Source organism: Acromyrmex echinatior, chromosome 11 (assembly GCF_024713525.1).
Source record: "Acromyrmex echinatior isolate Ae372 chromosome 11, ASM2471352v2, whole genome shotgun sequence".
NCBI lineage: Eukaryota > Metazoa > Arthropoda > Insecta > Hymenoptera > Formicidae > Acromyrmex > Acromyrmex echinatior.
The window spans coordinates 7625816-7640759 of NC_141862.1; the positions used below are offsets into that span (position 1 = coordinate 7625816).

At 37.3% G+C, this 14944-nt stretch overlaps 2 protein-coding genes across 3 annotated transcripts in view; both read left to right on the forward strand.

Moving 5' to 3' along the window:
• The first annotated feature begins 401 nt into the window (after nucleotides 1-401).
• LOC105145811 (uncharacterized) lies at nucleotides 402-3321 on the forward strand. The gene is made up of 6 exons (XM_011055634.2): nucleotides 402-800; nucleotides 901-1366; nucleotides 1574-1905; nucleotides 1970-2217; nucleotides 2295-2463; nucleotides 2552-3321. The coding sequence occupies exons 1-6, from the start codon at nucleotides 772-774 to the stop codon at nucleotides 2763-2765; spliced, it is 1458 nt and encodes a 485-aa protein (XP_011053936.2). The 5' UTR covers nucleotides 402-771; the 3' UTR covers nucleotides 2766-3321.
• A 143-nt stretch (nucleotides 3322-3464) lies between these two features.
• Nucleotides 3465-14944, forward strand: part of LOC105145810 (uncharacterized) — a 28207-nt gene continuing 16727 nt past the window's right edge. The window contains exons 1-2 of one of the 2 annotated variants that reach the window (XM_011055630.2): nucleotides 3465-3945; nucleotides 4312-4482. In XM_011055630.2, the coding sequence (XP_011053932.1) occupies nucleotides 4359-4482 (124 nt within the window). In that variant the 5' untranslated portion in view covers nucleotides 3465-3945; nucleotides 4312-4358. The remainder of the gene's footprint in view (nucleotides 3946-4311; nucleotides 4483-14944) is intronic. The other variant, XM_011055631.2, reaches the window with a different exon arrangement.

The window sequence follows — 14944 nt, forward strand, 5'->3', positions numbered from 1 at the left end:
AGAGGGGGAGGATACATTATGTGTATACATAGTGAATATCGTGGATATACAATAAGTGTGTGTGTGTGTGTGTGTGTGTGTGTGTGTGTGTGTGTGTGTGTGTGTGTGTGTGTGTGTGTGTGTGTGTGTGTAGCTTGAAACGAGGTGAAAATTACAAAAGTGAGCAAATTCACTTAAATATTTATAATTTTATTGATCAACACGTAGTATATTTGTTAACTTTTGTAATTTTTATCTCATTTTAAGATACACAATCGTCTTCTTGTAAGTTACAGAAACAATTTACTGTCAAAAATAAATTATCCTTTTCCTTTTATGTTAGTGGAGATTTGTATCATCGACGTGGGTTCGTGTCTCAGCTGAATAAGGATTTTCTGTAGCCTTCACAACTCTCAGTAAGATAGCATATCATGTGATATCATGCGCAGAAAGGTGGAGCGAACCTCGTCGTGAGTTATATCATGGTCAATATTTCAGATTTCAATCACGATTCGAGCACGGGATCGATAGTAGGATTAGTAGGCTCGCGTGAGGTGTAAAACAGAAATTATGAATGGTAAAAATAGGCGTGGCGGCAACGCGACCGCTCCGCTGAAAGCCCTGAAAGGTCCCAGTCGAGGACGTTACGAACGTCAGAAATTGGAAGAGAGTCAGTAAGTATTTCTCCTCTCCCTTTCTCACATCAAAAACACGCGGGTTGCAGTATCTTCGCGACGGGACCGTCGCCGTTTGGTTCTTGTTGATGGCGAAGACCCTCGGGGAAAGCATGAAATGCGAAGAAACAACATCAGCAGAAGCACGTAAGTTTGTTTATTTATTTTACACAATTTTAAGAAATTATCTCATGATTATTAAGTAATTGTTAATTATTGAAATTGTTGAGAATTATTCGTTTTGTAGGATCAGCCCACTGACGCAGAAGATAAAAGCTTCCCAACACCTGCTGCGACTTAAGGACGAGGAGGATGGCTGCAACGACGAATGGGACGGTCGTTTCCGACTACCTAGTTTGCCACGGCAGAAAGCGTTAAAAGACGATGATACCCTGTCCAGTAGCAACAGCGCGGCAACATCTGTTTCATGGTCGCAGGAGATGGAGAATGTGGTAACTCAGAAATTAGAGGAGCAATGGACTGCCGTGGAGAGGACCTTCTATGAGGAGGACACTCAGATGCTTAAAGATTCTATTTTGGACGAGTGTACGCAGTGGAAAACACAGATACCATATCTGAGAATAGTTGGCAAGAATCCGACTTGTGGCAGCAACAGTACACAACGTGACATTGGTTCCAGCAGTAAGAAGACAAAGAGACTTGATGATCTGCAGAATGATGAAGTATTCATAGAACGCAATCTTTCAATGAAGGTAAAGAAAGAGTTTCTTTCGTATGTCATAATCTATATATAATCTATATGTATATATTATACTATCTTTTTTATATTATGCGTAGACGAGATACAGATTACTAAAGCCATCTATTGGAAAAATAATGGATTTCTTTTTATTACACCTAATATACTTATATATAAAAATATTTATATTATTTATTTATTACTCATATCTCATTTATAGGAAGGAGAGGATTCTATGCAATACAAATTGAATAAGGCAAAGTTCGAAGATGTTCTCGACATGATGATGGAATATGTAATCTCGGAGCTTTTTCCTAACGAGAAGGATGAAACAGATTCTTTGCACGACGATTTGACTGACGCCCTAAGGATAGCTCCCGCTCCTGTTCACGGTAGAAATTCGTCAAAAAATTCAAAAGCAAATTGGACAGAGGAAGCAATCTCGCCTAATTACATTGAGAACAAATCTATAAGTATAAGGAATCGATTGCTGGATACGGAAAGTTCCCTTCAGACAATAAAGAACGATGCAAATCTTCAAGGAATCCAGAAGTAAGATTAAAAGAAAGTAAAATAATGCAGACTTGTTGTTACTTAATGTGTACTTGATTTCTAGGAAATCAAGGAAATCGATCTCTGCAAATAAACTAAGAGATTTTGATGGTACGGAAGATGACGCTTTGAAGTCTAAAGAGCGGTTGTGTACGCCACATATAGGCAGAAATAAACTTGGCACTATTTTTAATGAGAGGATTGTTGTAAGCCCTGTGCCCTTTACAGTGTCTACCCGAGAAAGCTTCTCTACTGTAAAGACCATTCCGATTAAATTTATGAACGAGGATTTGGAAATCTCTTCCGCTCAAGGTAGCTAATATTGTTAGTTATTTCAGTATCAATTGATTAATTGATATTAATGCAAACCAAAATTGTTAATATTTTAGGATTATCTCGAAACATTGGCTTCCAAAGTTTTGCGAAAAAGTCGGGTGCCTTCTTGAGAAATCCGAATATTCATTCCGCCTGGCAAGCTTCTGTCTCTCCTACTGTTTGGCCGAAAAATATCCGACTTGCTCCCCTAGACACTTCGAAACTTCCTAACAGCAAAAATAGGTGCATTAGTCGCAGTTCAAACATTTCTTTGATCTTTAAATAGTCGGGAAATTTAAGAGCGAAAAATAATTCGAATTATAAATTTCAGATCATTGGCACCATCGCCTGCTGTCCAGCACTGTAACAGAAAATCATTGAGCCCGATTTCTCGTCCCATGATACCAAAATCCGCCCATTTAACTCGCGATTGTAGCATTAATTTTTTAGAGATTCAAGGGAAGCATATCATTCCCAACTGGGATTACAGTCCCAAAGTGGCCAAGAATAAGAAGAAGAAAACTCAAACAAAGGAAAGACTTTGAGAAAAAGCTTAACTTGATGAAGTCAGAAGCGCTTTGAATATTTGCATGCAAGAAATATATTTTTCAAAAATGTCAGACACGTGTATCCTGTATGTAACTGCAAAGAAGCCTAGAAGTACAAAATGCTTTAACGCGTTCAGTTTTGCAAGCAGGATAATGCTTCACTATATATTTACTGCGCGCGTCAGTAGGTCTGTTCGCGTTGCTTGCACTTTTTATAAGAATCTTTTTCAGAATTTCCGCTTTCTCTCTTTTCAACGCCCGAATTATATATTTATCTCGTCTTAAGTACAAAAATTTTGGGAGATTTTAAGCAACGCGAACAAACTTAATGTAAAGTATTTACGAAAGATGATCGTCGCATATGCGCGACGGCATTTTATTTTAAATACATATCGTTATTTTGTAGATAATACTGTTTCTACCTCACCAAGTGTCCGTGTTGTTCAAGTATTCTACACGCTTATCGCGAGTGGATATATTTTTGTATACCGCACAATTATAAAAATTTATTGTATGTGAATAAATATTATAATAATTTTTGTTGTTGGACAAATATTATATCGCCTTACTTATCTCGCGTTGTGTTCTAATCCTAAAATTCGGTTCCATCTAAAGAAATCCGACAATTAAAAATGAAATATAATAGTGTTCCATATATATGTTATATCGTAAATATAAAATGAGGTCGTTACTTTTTGCTTGTTATGTTATGTGACATTAAGATTAAAAATATGCAGGAGAGTATGTGCGTGTATATAGAGACAATATAAAATAGCAAAGGTTACACCTGGTAAATGCGCGAACCTTTGTAAAATTATAATCCCACATGTTCTTGTAATATCGCCTCGAGGGACACGTGGTACGGAGCCGCAGGAAATTCGAACAGAGGCAGCATTTGCGCAAGTTCGGCGTTTTTCCCTCTTCGGCGGTCGCGACGCGTTTAGTTTCGCGTGAGCTTGCAACAGTGGAGGATGCTTTAACGACCGGTGAAAAGTTTCGGTAGAAATGTCGAGAGAAAATTCAAAATAACGCAACACCATCGGATCGCGCTGTGACGAAGGAAAGAATAAAAAGACAAAGAAAGTTTTACAGAGAGTTTAACGCAGGTTTTTTGATCCGAGAACGACTGCTGCAGAATTTATTTGCAAGCGAGTTCATATCATCGAATTGAGAAAAAGTAACCATTCACTGATTAGAATTTAAATTTTCAAACAAAATGTTTTTTATAAGATAATTTGCTTTCAATATAGGAAGTAAATGTCACATATTTTTTGGGGGATAATATATATCATTTGATTACTCTTTAAATTCTTTGGAATGGAATCTCATTCTAAAAGGTGAAATTTGAATCAATCTTGATAAAGAGTGGATTAATTTTTAATCTTTAAGGGTGAGATTTCACTCTTTAGAAAGAGATTTACTTTAAAAGTTACAAAGAGTAACGTTTAATAAGCTCTTGAAGAGATAACTGCTCAAATTATAGTTATAAAAACATTTTTAGAAAAATATCTTTCAAGTAATTACGAGTGACATAATCCTCCAGGATTTTTGTTAAAAGGCATATAAACGTGCGGATCTATTGGACGTCCCATGATAACGCAGACAAAGGACCTCGTGAAGGATCCCATCGGCGATATGTCTACTTACGAAAGGCCGAGCGACGTGCATCATCTATCGATGATGACAAGGATTATAGGGGTATGCACCGCTATTGGTGAGTCCCAATGATTTATGTTTCGCATTTAATAATAGCTCATTACATCCCCCCCTCCTTCGATCCTACAATTATGTATTATTATTGATGTTATTTTTCCGTCGACGAAAATGAACCTTCCATCGAAGGATGTAGAACCTGTAGAAGATTAAAATTCAAAAATTATTGATTTATCATTAATACTAAGATTTATTAATTAATTTAGAAATCTATAATTATACAATTAGAGGCTGCGAGTTAGTAGCACACGATATCACAAATTATGTATAAACCAATACGGCACAAATCGTTTCAACAATATTGCAGCAACATTCCAGCGATATTTCATTAACATTAAAGATGTTGCAGCAATGTTGCCGCAATCTTCTGTTCTGTATGAGTAAAGAAAGAAGTTTTGCTTGGTTTGAATAAAAATTTCATTTCGAGAGAAAAAGGTAACTGCAGTGGCGGCGTAATGAAAACGTTCCTCTCTGCTGCTTCGAACGAGAATGGGGATCATGGGGATGGTGCACGGACACTGCTTTTCATTACTGCTTAGAGATGGTAGAAAGGCTCTGTACCTGTCGGCGAGGCTATTTACACCTGCTTAATATTAATAGATCGTTAAAGCACAGCCGAAGATGGTAGCTTGGAACTCCGAGTCCTTTCGAGGTCCACCCGGTGAAGAGGGTCTCGTGCTTAAATAGTAGGACATTATCGGACTTCCGCGAAAATTCCATGGCGCGTTCCTTATTTTTCAGATAATTTGAATTCTTACGAGAGAAGAATTCAAGTTGTTTGAAAACCAGCGAAACAATGATAACAAAATGATAAAGCAACATAAATAACATAACAAAAAATTACATAATTTTACTTTTAGATAAAAATATTGGAGGAAAAGATGGAATAGATGGGATAGATGAAATGTGAACCTTCATTCTATTATTTTCTGTGTAATTTTTTAAAATTATGTTCAAGTGAATGATATATACATATATTGTAAATAATAATTAATTTAAGTTTAATGTAAAATATATTTGAAATGATTGAATTAAAACAACAGTGGGACAAAATTATTTAAATGACAGGACTATGATGCGTCTATTTGAATGTGATGGTAAAGTAGATTCTATATATTTTTACAGAATCTGCTTTCTTCAGGTCTATTTGAACTTTCACGAAATCCAAATTGCTTTAATTCAAAGTTTAAATCTGAACGTATAGAGATATCCGATTCAAAAGTTTCTTTTCATGAACACATTTTCCTAACGATACTCTTGCGTTGAGTCTGTCAACTCATGAATGTTTATCACGAACAGAACGAGCACCTCTTTTCTGCTTATTACTGATACAGAGATTTCTTAAAATTATTTTAAGGTGATAACCGCAAAGATTTTTAACAAAATTGTATCAAAGTTTCTTCGTATGTCATATTTTTAATGTCAAGTTTAATGTGGTTCAAAATGTAATTAGCAAGTTTATATCTTAAATTAATTCTTAAGATGTTACTCTTCTTAACTTCTTATATTTTTGCTAAGATATTAAATGTGTCAACAATTTTACATTAGGCCGTCTATCAAATGAATTATATAATACGAGCCCTAGAATTTTTAACAAAAAACAATGTAATGTTTTTCGTTAAAAATCCCGGAGTTCGCAATATTTATTTAATGTCCATTTCTACTAATGTAGATTAATTTCAGTTTAATTTACTCTTTATCCATTTCTAATTCTTAGAACTAAAAAAGGATAAAAAGTGAACCAAGATTAAAGTTAATCTACATTGATAGATTAATTATGAAACAGATTAAGAACAAGTAAAAACCTTTTTACAAGAAGTGTTAATTGTAACAGAATTTTAAATGGGGCTTATATTACTATACAGCAGGAACCCTTTTGCTCTGTATTTATATATACGAAGTAAAATAGCAATTAAAGTTAACAATAGTCCTGTTTAACAATGTCTAGAAATAATCGACGACAAAGGTAAGTTTAATGGACTTCGAACGGTTAAAAAACACTCCGTCAGATTCGACTGCCAATAACACGTTATTCCTTTCGTTTTCCGACTATTTTGTCCCCGTCGCGACAAACAATGACGAAAAATACTCTCGACGGATCCGATGGTCCATTATCTCCGAATGAATGGTGGAGGTTTTTGGACGGCGACGCCGTGTTACCGAAACGCTCGATGTCGCGACGCTGCTGACTCATCATCCATCGCGAGCCATCGGAAACGACATCGGAAATGACGGGGATTAATTGCCCGCGACAATCGCGCTTTGGCCGGGTCTCTTAATTGATAACACTTAATGTATCCACCTCTCCGGGAGGGCAATTAGCGCGCGCGTTTGATCGATCCAACGAATGAATGGCGAATCGCTTTCAAGAGCGTTTAGGATCCAGGCCTCGAATCTGACCATTGACGTTTAATTACGTGCGGCTGCTGGTGCCAAACGATCGCACAATCGTGGACGATTGTGAACCGTTCGTCGAAATCACCAAACGTGTGTGGCATTCCGAGAAAACACATAAAAATGAATAAAAATCAAAATAACTTAATTTTCATTCTCAATGCCAATAAACAGTCAAATTTAATAATCAAAAATCATTATTTTGATTCTCATGACGTCGAAATAAAGTTGATTTGATCTTCTCCTGAATTGGTGTGCTCTTTGAGATGATCACGATTCTTTTTTCGGATCCGATTGATTTTTGAATGACGAACGAATGTCACAATTTCTTTATGATCACGTTTGCCGCATGAATATCGCGTATTATACAGCACATCACAGCCACATACATTTTTCTCTCTCATTTTAACGATTTATCGTGCTGTCCATTCGGCACCTCGTTGAAGGGCTCACTCGGACGGTTTTAATTGGTTCACCACGAGTGTAAAGCAAAATATTTTACACTCACGGGTGGTGTAAATGGACCACGAGAATATTTGCGGGGAAATTGCTCGCGATTTAACGAAATGGTTTTTCCCCCGAAGAATATTCATCGCTTCGCGAATCGCATGTTTTTTCATGTTGCGTATAATAATGTTGCGTGCCGATGGCTTGATAATTTTATCGCGCGTCTGTTTCAAAATTCGTCGTTTCAACATTCGTAGTGCCAGCAGGCACTCGCACCTGCATACACGTGTATAAATTTATACACAATAGCTCGGACATTTATTCGAGGATATTTTTTTATCTGTTATTACAGTTACAAACCGCACGCGCGACGATCGAACCTCCCTGTTTGCTTCGCGCTATTTTATCTTTCCCGAAGGTGGTATTTTTGATAAAGGCGCGTAAGAAATGAACAATGTGACGACAATTGCAGCGTGCATTTCGCTACGTGAAACCGAGCTGACGGTTTGGTACAAACCGGCCGTTATTTATACCGTTGGTACACCGAAGCACCCGCATTCGCGATATCCGACTTTTTCGTTTAATCCGGAAAAGAAAGACCGCAACACAGAAGGAGACAGAGAGAGAGAGAGAGAGAGATACAAAAGAAAGATAAATAAAGAATTTCGCTGCTGATAACGACACGTTCGCGTGAATTGACGCGTGAATCTTTCACGAGGTTATTACTTTTCTTTTCTTCACCGCTACCATTACACAGTCAAGGGAGAAACCCTTCGGTAAAGGAATCCATGATTGAAAAGGACGTGGAGACGGGATAGAATTCTACGTGCTTTCGTCTCTCTTCTCGGGTATACTTTTATATAATATTCCCGTGGATAAAATCTTCTCAGATTATGTTAGCGGATAAGCTCGCGACTCCGATTGGAATTTGCAGAATTTTCGCCGATCGAATGGCGATCGTTGCAGCGCGAGCGTCGCGCGAGGATATAAATATAACTAGGCTATTTACGTGCGGTTGAATATCGGCATTTCGTTATCTTGGTCCAGGCGACGGTGCGGAAAAGCCACGGCCGACGATCGCGTTTTTTTCCAAACAGTCAGTCGCGATCACAACAGCGCCGATGGATGATGCGCGCTCGCAACCGGAAAACAAGCCTCGCGGACCATCCACCCTTTCATTTCTCTCCTCTCCTCACCCGCCGCTCGCAGGTGCACCCTTTGGACGTGCCTGTCGATAAAACACCGTTGATTTACGTCGAGGCCTTATCGCGGAATTCCGCGGGCGGCGGCTGCTAAGAGAATGGAAACTCAAGCGGAACGACAAGTCATCAATGACATCGAAATGATTCCGAAATGAGCATTGAAAGTCATTTTTCGATCATTCGCGAATCATTTTAACGTCACTTTTGACATTATCGTGACTTGTTCTGCTTGAGAATGCATCGTTTGTATATGGCATCTCCCGAAATAGACGCATAAGTACGTGAAAGTTACAAGGGATTCGTCCTGTAGGTATTACAGAGAGTCCTTAATCAAAAACTGATCACTAAATTGTGATCAGACTTGAGATTGAGATTGGGTTAGAATTTAACCAATCAAAGTAAAGTTCACTAAACTTGAGATTGATTTTCTCTTTCTTCTGATTGGTTAAATTCCAATCCGATCTCAATCAATCTCCAGTTTGATCACGGCTTAAAAGCTTGCTCATGTTCTAGCAAAATCCTACGTTCTGGAAAATATCGATGTGAATTCAACACCATGCGGTGTCTATATAATTCTCATCGTGTTGGGGTTAATATTAACATCAACATGATGTGAATTTAATAACATGAACTTTTAATTCATGCTATGGTGGTATTGACATAAACATCGTGGTATTGACATAAACATCGTGGGTTTTACGTAAACATAGTGTTAAATCCATACTGATATTTTTTAGAATGTACGAGAATAATTACATATTATCTTGCTCTAACTAATTATCCTAGTGATTAGAAAATGTCGGATCAAAAAATTAAAAATGGCCCTTTTACTCTCTAAATTCTTTGGAATAGAATCTCACTCTAAAAAATTCACTTTAAAGTGAGATTCCACCCCAAAAACTTTAGAGAATATGAGTCTCTGATTAAAGAGTCTAAGTCTGTCCGGGAATTCCGGAAGCAATCTTGCTTCTTTGGTTGCACTTCGGTCAAAACCTTCTTAAATCATGTTAGAATGGCGATGTTATTATCCGCCTACGAATTTATAAAAATTCTCTTGGTATCGCGAAGATCTGAATACTGAGAGCAGGCACGACAAGCTTCAGATAATCGAGTATGACAGAAAGGTCGCCATCGTCTCGCGAAGTCATATTCGCCATCTCCTGAAGAGGAGCTTCGGAAATGCGGCTGACATATCACGTACTTGACGTCGTCGCGAGTCGTCTCGCGAGATGATATCATCGTCGTCATCATCAGAGATTTCGAGCGAGCTGCGACTTCCGGAAAGAAAAAAAGAGCAACAAACGAGGTGATTCGTGGATGACTCGAAGGGCTCGAACTTTCGATTGCTCGTAACTCGTTGTAACGAAGACAAACCGAGGATATTTTGTTACGCGAGTAATACGAGAACGAACTTAACTTCCATCGCGCATCCGAATAGCGTTCGCAGTGAGGAAGTAATGCAGCTCCGAGACTTCTTTAGATCGTGTCATCTTAAAGAGAAAAGAGTTTTACGAGCTGTTTCTTTCAAAAGAAATCGAGATTACGGTGGTCCGGAGGGAATCGCACGATTCCTGTGTTGAGTTTCAGGATTAATGACGCGATAGTTACAGAGTTCACTGGTGAACTCCACGGAAGGGGGGAAGCATGGAATCTCCTTTTTTTAAAAATATTTACAGAAAATGTTACATAATATTTTTGATATTTCTAAAATGTTTAATTACAATTTCGATATTTCTTTATTTAAGAAACTCCTAGATATAAAAACCATAAATTCCATTATACAATTCTTTTTTTTATGTTAATATAATTTTAAATAAAACATTTTATGAATTATACATTTAAATAATACTTTAATATTCTCTGTCTTTTTGTATTTTTGACCTTAACTTTCATCAGGTAAAAAAAATTTTTTCGTATATATTGTACCTGACTTTTCCTTGATAAATCACTTATTTTTTACAGTAAAATTGTATACTTTCAAAATTATGTATACAAGCAAATAACGTTAAGACAATATTTATCCCCCACGGTAAGGGTTGAAAAAAATGCTCGCTTGCGGCTGGCAAATGATCCCCTTTTGGCAAATTTCTGAATCCGCCAACGATAGAGATTAGTAATGGAGACACAAAGTAACTGGAGCAAGGGTTACCATTGCACTCCGCCGCAACTTGACGGTCGTCGTTAGACGAGAGTTCTCCGCACGATCTCGCATTCGTGTACTTTAATTAGTTTGGGAGTCTGCGGGCACCGTCGAAATCGCTACCGCAGCATATCCTCTGAAATTATAAACTGCAATCGGATTAACCCTGGGCTTTCTGAGCGTCTCTCCTGGTTCGTTTACAACGTAAATATCGTGCGCGCCGGACGCGGGTTCCGCTTTCCCATTTATAATCTCGCGTATGACAGCATCCTTCAAACTCGATGAACTGTAGAATTGTTGGGAAACGAGTTAATAACGCTGCGCATATTTATCGATGCAATTAGTATGTGCTATTTGGGAAGTATACATTTATATAATTCAGTCAGTTCCATTTATTATCTCGTAAATTATAAGTTTATTATAGAGGATATAAATATAAATGAGGCAAATTAAATAAATGCGGATAAATCGAATGTAAATTATTACAAAAATTTATCCGACTTCAAGTACATTTAATTTTGATTCGATTCCGATGCTAATTGTGAGTAGATAGAAATAGTCAATACAGATTTCAGAATATCAAATTCTCTCTCTCTCTCTCTCTCTCTCTCTCTCTCTCTCTCTCTCTTTCTCTCTCTCTCTCAATTCGCGACGGAAATGTAAAACGGCAATTAGGCGATCGACGATAATTTATTGCTGCCCGCACCGAGTGCACTTGCCATTCGTATCGAAGCGTAAATCACCGCTAATTTGCACGATGCGATTACGCCGGCGAGAATCAGTCGTCGGTACAAATTACATCCTCCATTCGTGCAGCATTGGTATGTGCATTATGCATTCGCGAGGCACGTTCGCGTTCAAAACGGATTAAACACGCCCCGATCGAGATTGCTGAAACAGCATTCCCGGTCAGCGTTATCAGACGTATCCGTATCAGTACAGATCCAAATTGACATTGACGAATAGTTCAAAATAAAATTATAAATAAAACGACCCACTTTCTACGACATGAATTTTAAAACTTGTCGCGAGTGTTCTAGAGTAGAGATCCCATTAAGAGTCTGAATACGAAAAAGCTGCTTTTGATTGGTCTGCTATATTTTAACAATTCCTGAGAGAGCGAGAGAGAGAGAGATAGATGCTTTTATTATATTCAAGGGTAAGTCCTCTAAAGATACAATAGATGAGCAAGAAAATGCGGAAAATTTGGTAATATAACGCAAAATTAAGATAATTATGTCAGATAACCGGAGAGTATAAAAAAAGTATAGCAAAAAGTAGCGAAAATAATATGAACAAAAAGTTTAGTAAAACTTAACTAAAAAATAAGAAATAAAAATAAAATAATAAATAAAAATATAAGTAAAAAATAAAGGGCAAGAACTAAGACAGAGAGAGAGAGAGAGAGAGAGAGAGAGAGAGAGAGAGAGAGAGAGAGAAAGAGAAAGAGAGAGAATTTTTTTTTGATAAAAAAAATAGAACAGAAAGAGAAAGAAAAAAAAAGTAAATATATGTTTCTTTCTCTCGCAGATTTTTGTTAAAACTATAATATTATTCTGCAGACAAAGTCTGTGGCTTATATAGACCATCTTATTGAAGGGGATCTCTATCTTCTTCCTTTATTCTCTTTCCTGCTGCCATTTTATGGGACTTGTAAAACGAGACAGGTTTTAAGGCAAGTAGACCGATATCTCGAAACTTCGCCGAGCATATATCGTAACGCGTGCAATGTGAATGCAGATGGACGTGCGGTCTCCCGGGCACGCCACTGCGAATCCATGTTAACGCGAATTTACTACGGTTTGAGACGCTTTATCCCCATGATCTCTCCACCGCAGCAAGTGTTTCGAGCGCTTACGAATGTCACGAATGCAGAAAAGTCGATATCCGCACGTCGCACCGGATGCTCGGTAGCTAGACTTTTCGCTTTACGTTTTGTGACTCGACTAATTAACGCGAAAAGCAACGTGTCTTAAAAGTCTCATTAAAATTTTCCAATAGCCAGATATTCTCCCGTTCTTTTGTTAAGTTTCAAGTTTGAAGTGACCTGAATTAGTTTCGCACTTGCCAAAACTGAAGCGAAATGATGTTTTTGTGAAACTAAAAGAAAGCTATTGTTACATGTTTGTTTGTATATTTTAGTAATTATTTTTATATTTTACTTCTCCCTCTCTCTCTCTCTCTCTTTCTTTATAATTTCTCTTTTAAAATTGCAGTCTAGTAAGAGAAGAAAATTAGAACGGAAATATATCTTTGATAAATTTTTAATTGATATTTTATTAATGAAATACTAAGCAAGTTTTAAACAAGTTAAAGACTTAGTTAATATTGAAAGTTGAGGGACTGTAATGGTCAAGTTAAATCTTCTATCAGCGAAATAAAAAAAATGAATCATATTTTTTTATACATGACTCAAAGCTAATTATACTTTTCTACAGAAATTCATTTCAGAGACTTAATTATATTATCGAGACACAGTTAATGTAAAAAATTTCAAGTTAATTAGGGAAAATAATTTTGAATTTTGTGAAACGAAAATTTATTTTAGATCCGTCTGAAAATACATTTCCACTGTCTGGTCCGACTTTTCGCAATCGTTTTTCTTTTTCGCGATCGATCCTTCTTTTCTTTTTATTCATTTTCTCGCGCGCTTGTCCGAAAACGTGTCACTCGATATTTTTTGTAGTGTTTTCATAAAATAAGCGAAACACTTCTGTCCACTCTTCCCTTTTTTCCACGTGGACTTTCAGGAAAGGCTCGAACAATGCGTGCATCCGGCTAACGCGACCTAATTTTGCTAATTAACTGGCCATGGCACTCGATATCGTCGCCCGTCGAAAAAAAAGCCACTTGGGAGTAATCAAAATAAATCTCCTGTATTTTGTTTGGCGCAAGAGGAAACGATACATAAATATCACAGACAAATGAGATGTCAGAAAAAAATATATAAATAATGTATCTGTAATATGGACTTCGTTCATGTAAATTACTATTTCATTCTGATTAGTTGAATCAATTAGTTGAACAAATCTCGATCTTTTCAAGATGTTTATTTTTTGAGAACATCTCGCATTTTTGTCACAATATATACGACTGCAATAAATACCATTATTTAAATTTTCTCGGTGACTGCAACAACATTCCGCATTCCTCGATAAAACGCAGCTTCGAGGGCCTGCGAAGTCGCTTACAAAAGTTTTCCCTTGGAAAAATTTTTCAAGCGAGAAACTCACGTACACATTCTCGCCCACGAGAAATGCAACCGAGCGTTCTTCACCTCGCTACTCGGATTACTCATAGCTTTAGATCCGCCAATACGGTTTCTTAATCACGGAGAGACTCGAGATCTTTGCGCAGCTCCTATCGATTTCTAAAAAAAAATCGAAGGAAGATTTGCAGAACATCTTTATTATCTAATTTATTGCCCCATTTATTCGCGTTGGAAGGAGAAAAGCAAAAAAAAAAAAAAAAAATCTCGTTTCTCTTCTTCCTTTCCAAAGAGGAGCGTCTCTCGCGACGCGCCTCGTCGCTCTTGTCTTCGTCGGCGTGGAAAACGGAGTTTCTGCAGTAAAGAGATAATGCCTGCCTTAGTTACACTTGGTACCTTCAGGATCCACCGTCATTTGCAGCCAGTGTAAACCGTGTGGAACACGCGCGCAGCTGCGAAGTTTGCGCGGGTTGACATACTGTGAATCATAAGTTTATATCCACAGGGGCTCATTGTGCGGTGAAGTTTAAGGCCGGGGTCCGACTGGATGGGGGAAATGGCTCTCCGGCTTTATCCTTTATTTTAATATATGTATAGGGTATGTGTTCGAACGTAAAAGTCATCAATAATAAGACTTTATTCTTGACGAGATTAGCCAGCGATATTTCCCTCTATATGTGAACCGCCTCGGTTTCGATTCAAGGAATCGCCGAGAAACGTCTTCTATGTATTTCATTTACTACTATAATATGTATTCCAATTACTACTATAAATTGGAAGATTAATATTTAATTTGAAAGGTAATTTAGTAGTAGGGATTTTGACTTAGGCGGCATATTAATAGAAAATCAATTCTGTGTGTATTCTACGTGAGAGAGAAAGAGAGAGAGAGAGAGAGAGAGAGAGAGGGATTTCTAAATGAAGGCTTCTAAAAATTTAACGATTTTGTTATATTATTTTTGACCACGTCAAAAGCGATGTAACAAAGTCATTCATTTCTTTAAGATTAAAAATTTAGCTTCAAAATTTAATATTAAATTTTCCTTTGATAAGGTAGAGCAGATGCAATCTA

Excerpts from the sequence above, each read along its gene's own strand:
- LOC105145811 (XM_011055634.2), top strand. The coding sequence starts at position 772 with ATGCGAAGAAACAACATCAGCAGAAGCAC. Across the intron at positions 801-900 it reads AACAACATCAGCAGAAGCAC|GATCAGCCCACTGACGCAGA; the intron begins GTAAGTTTGTTT and ends TTCGTTTTGTAG. Across the intron at positions 2,464-2,551 it reads CTTCCTAACAGCAAAAATAG|ATCATTGGCACCATCGCCTG; the intron begins GTGCATTAGTCG and ends TATAAATTTCAG.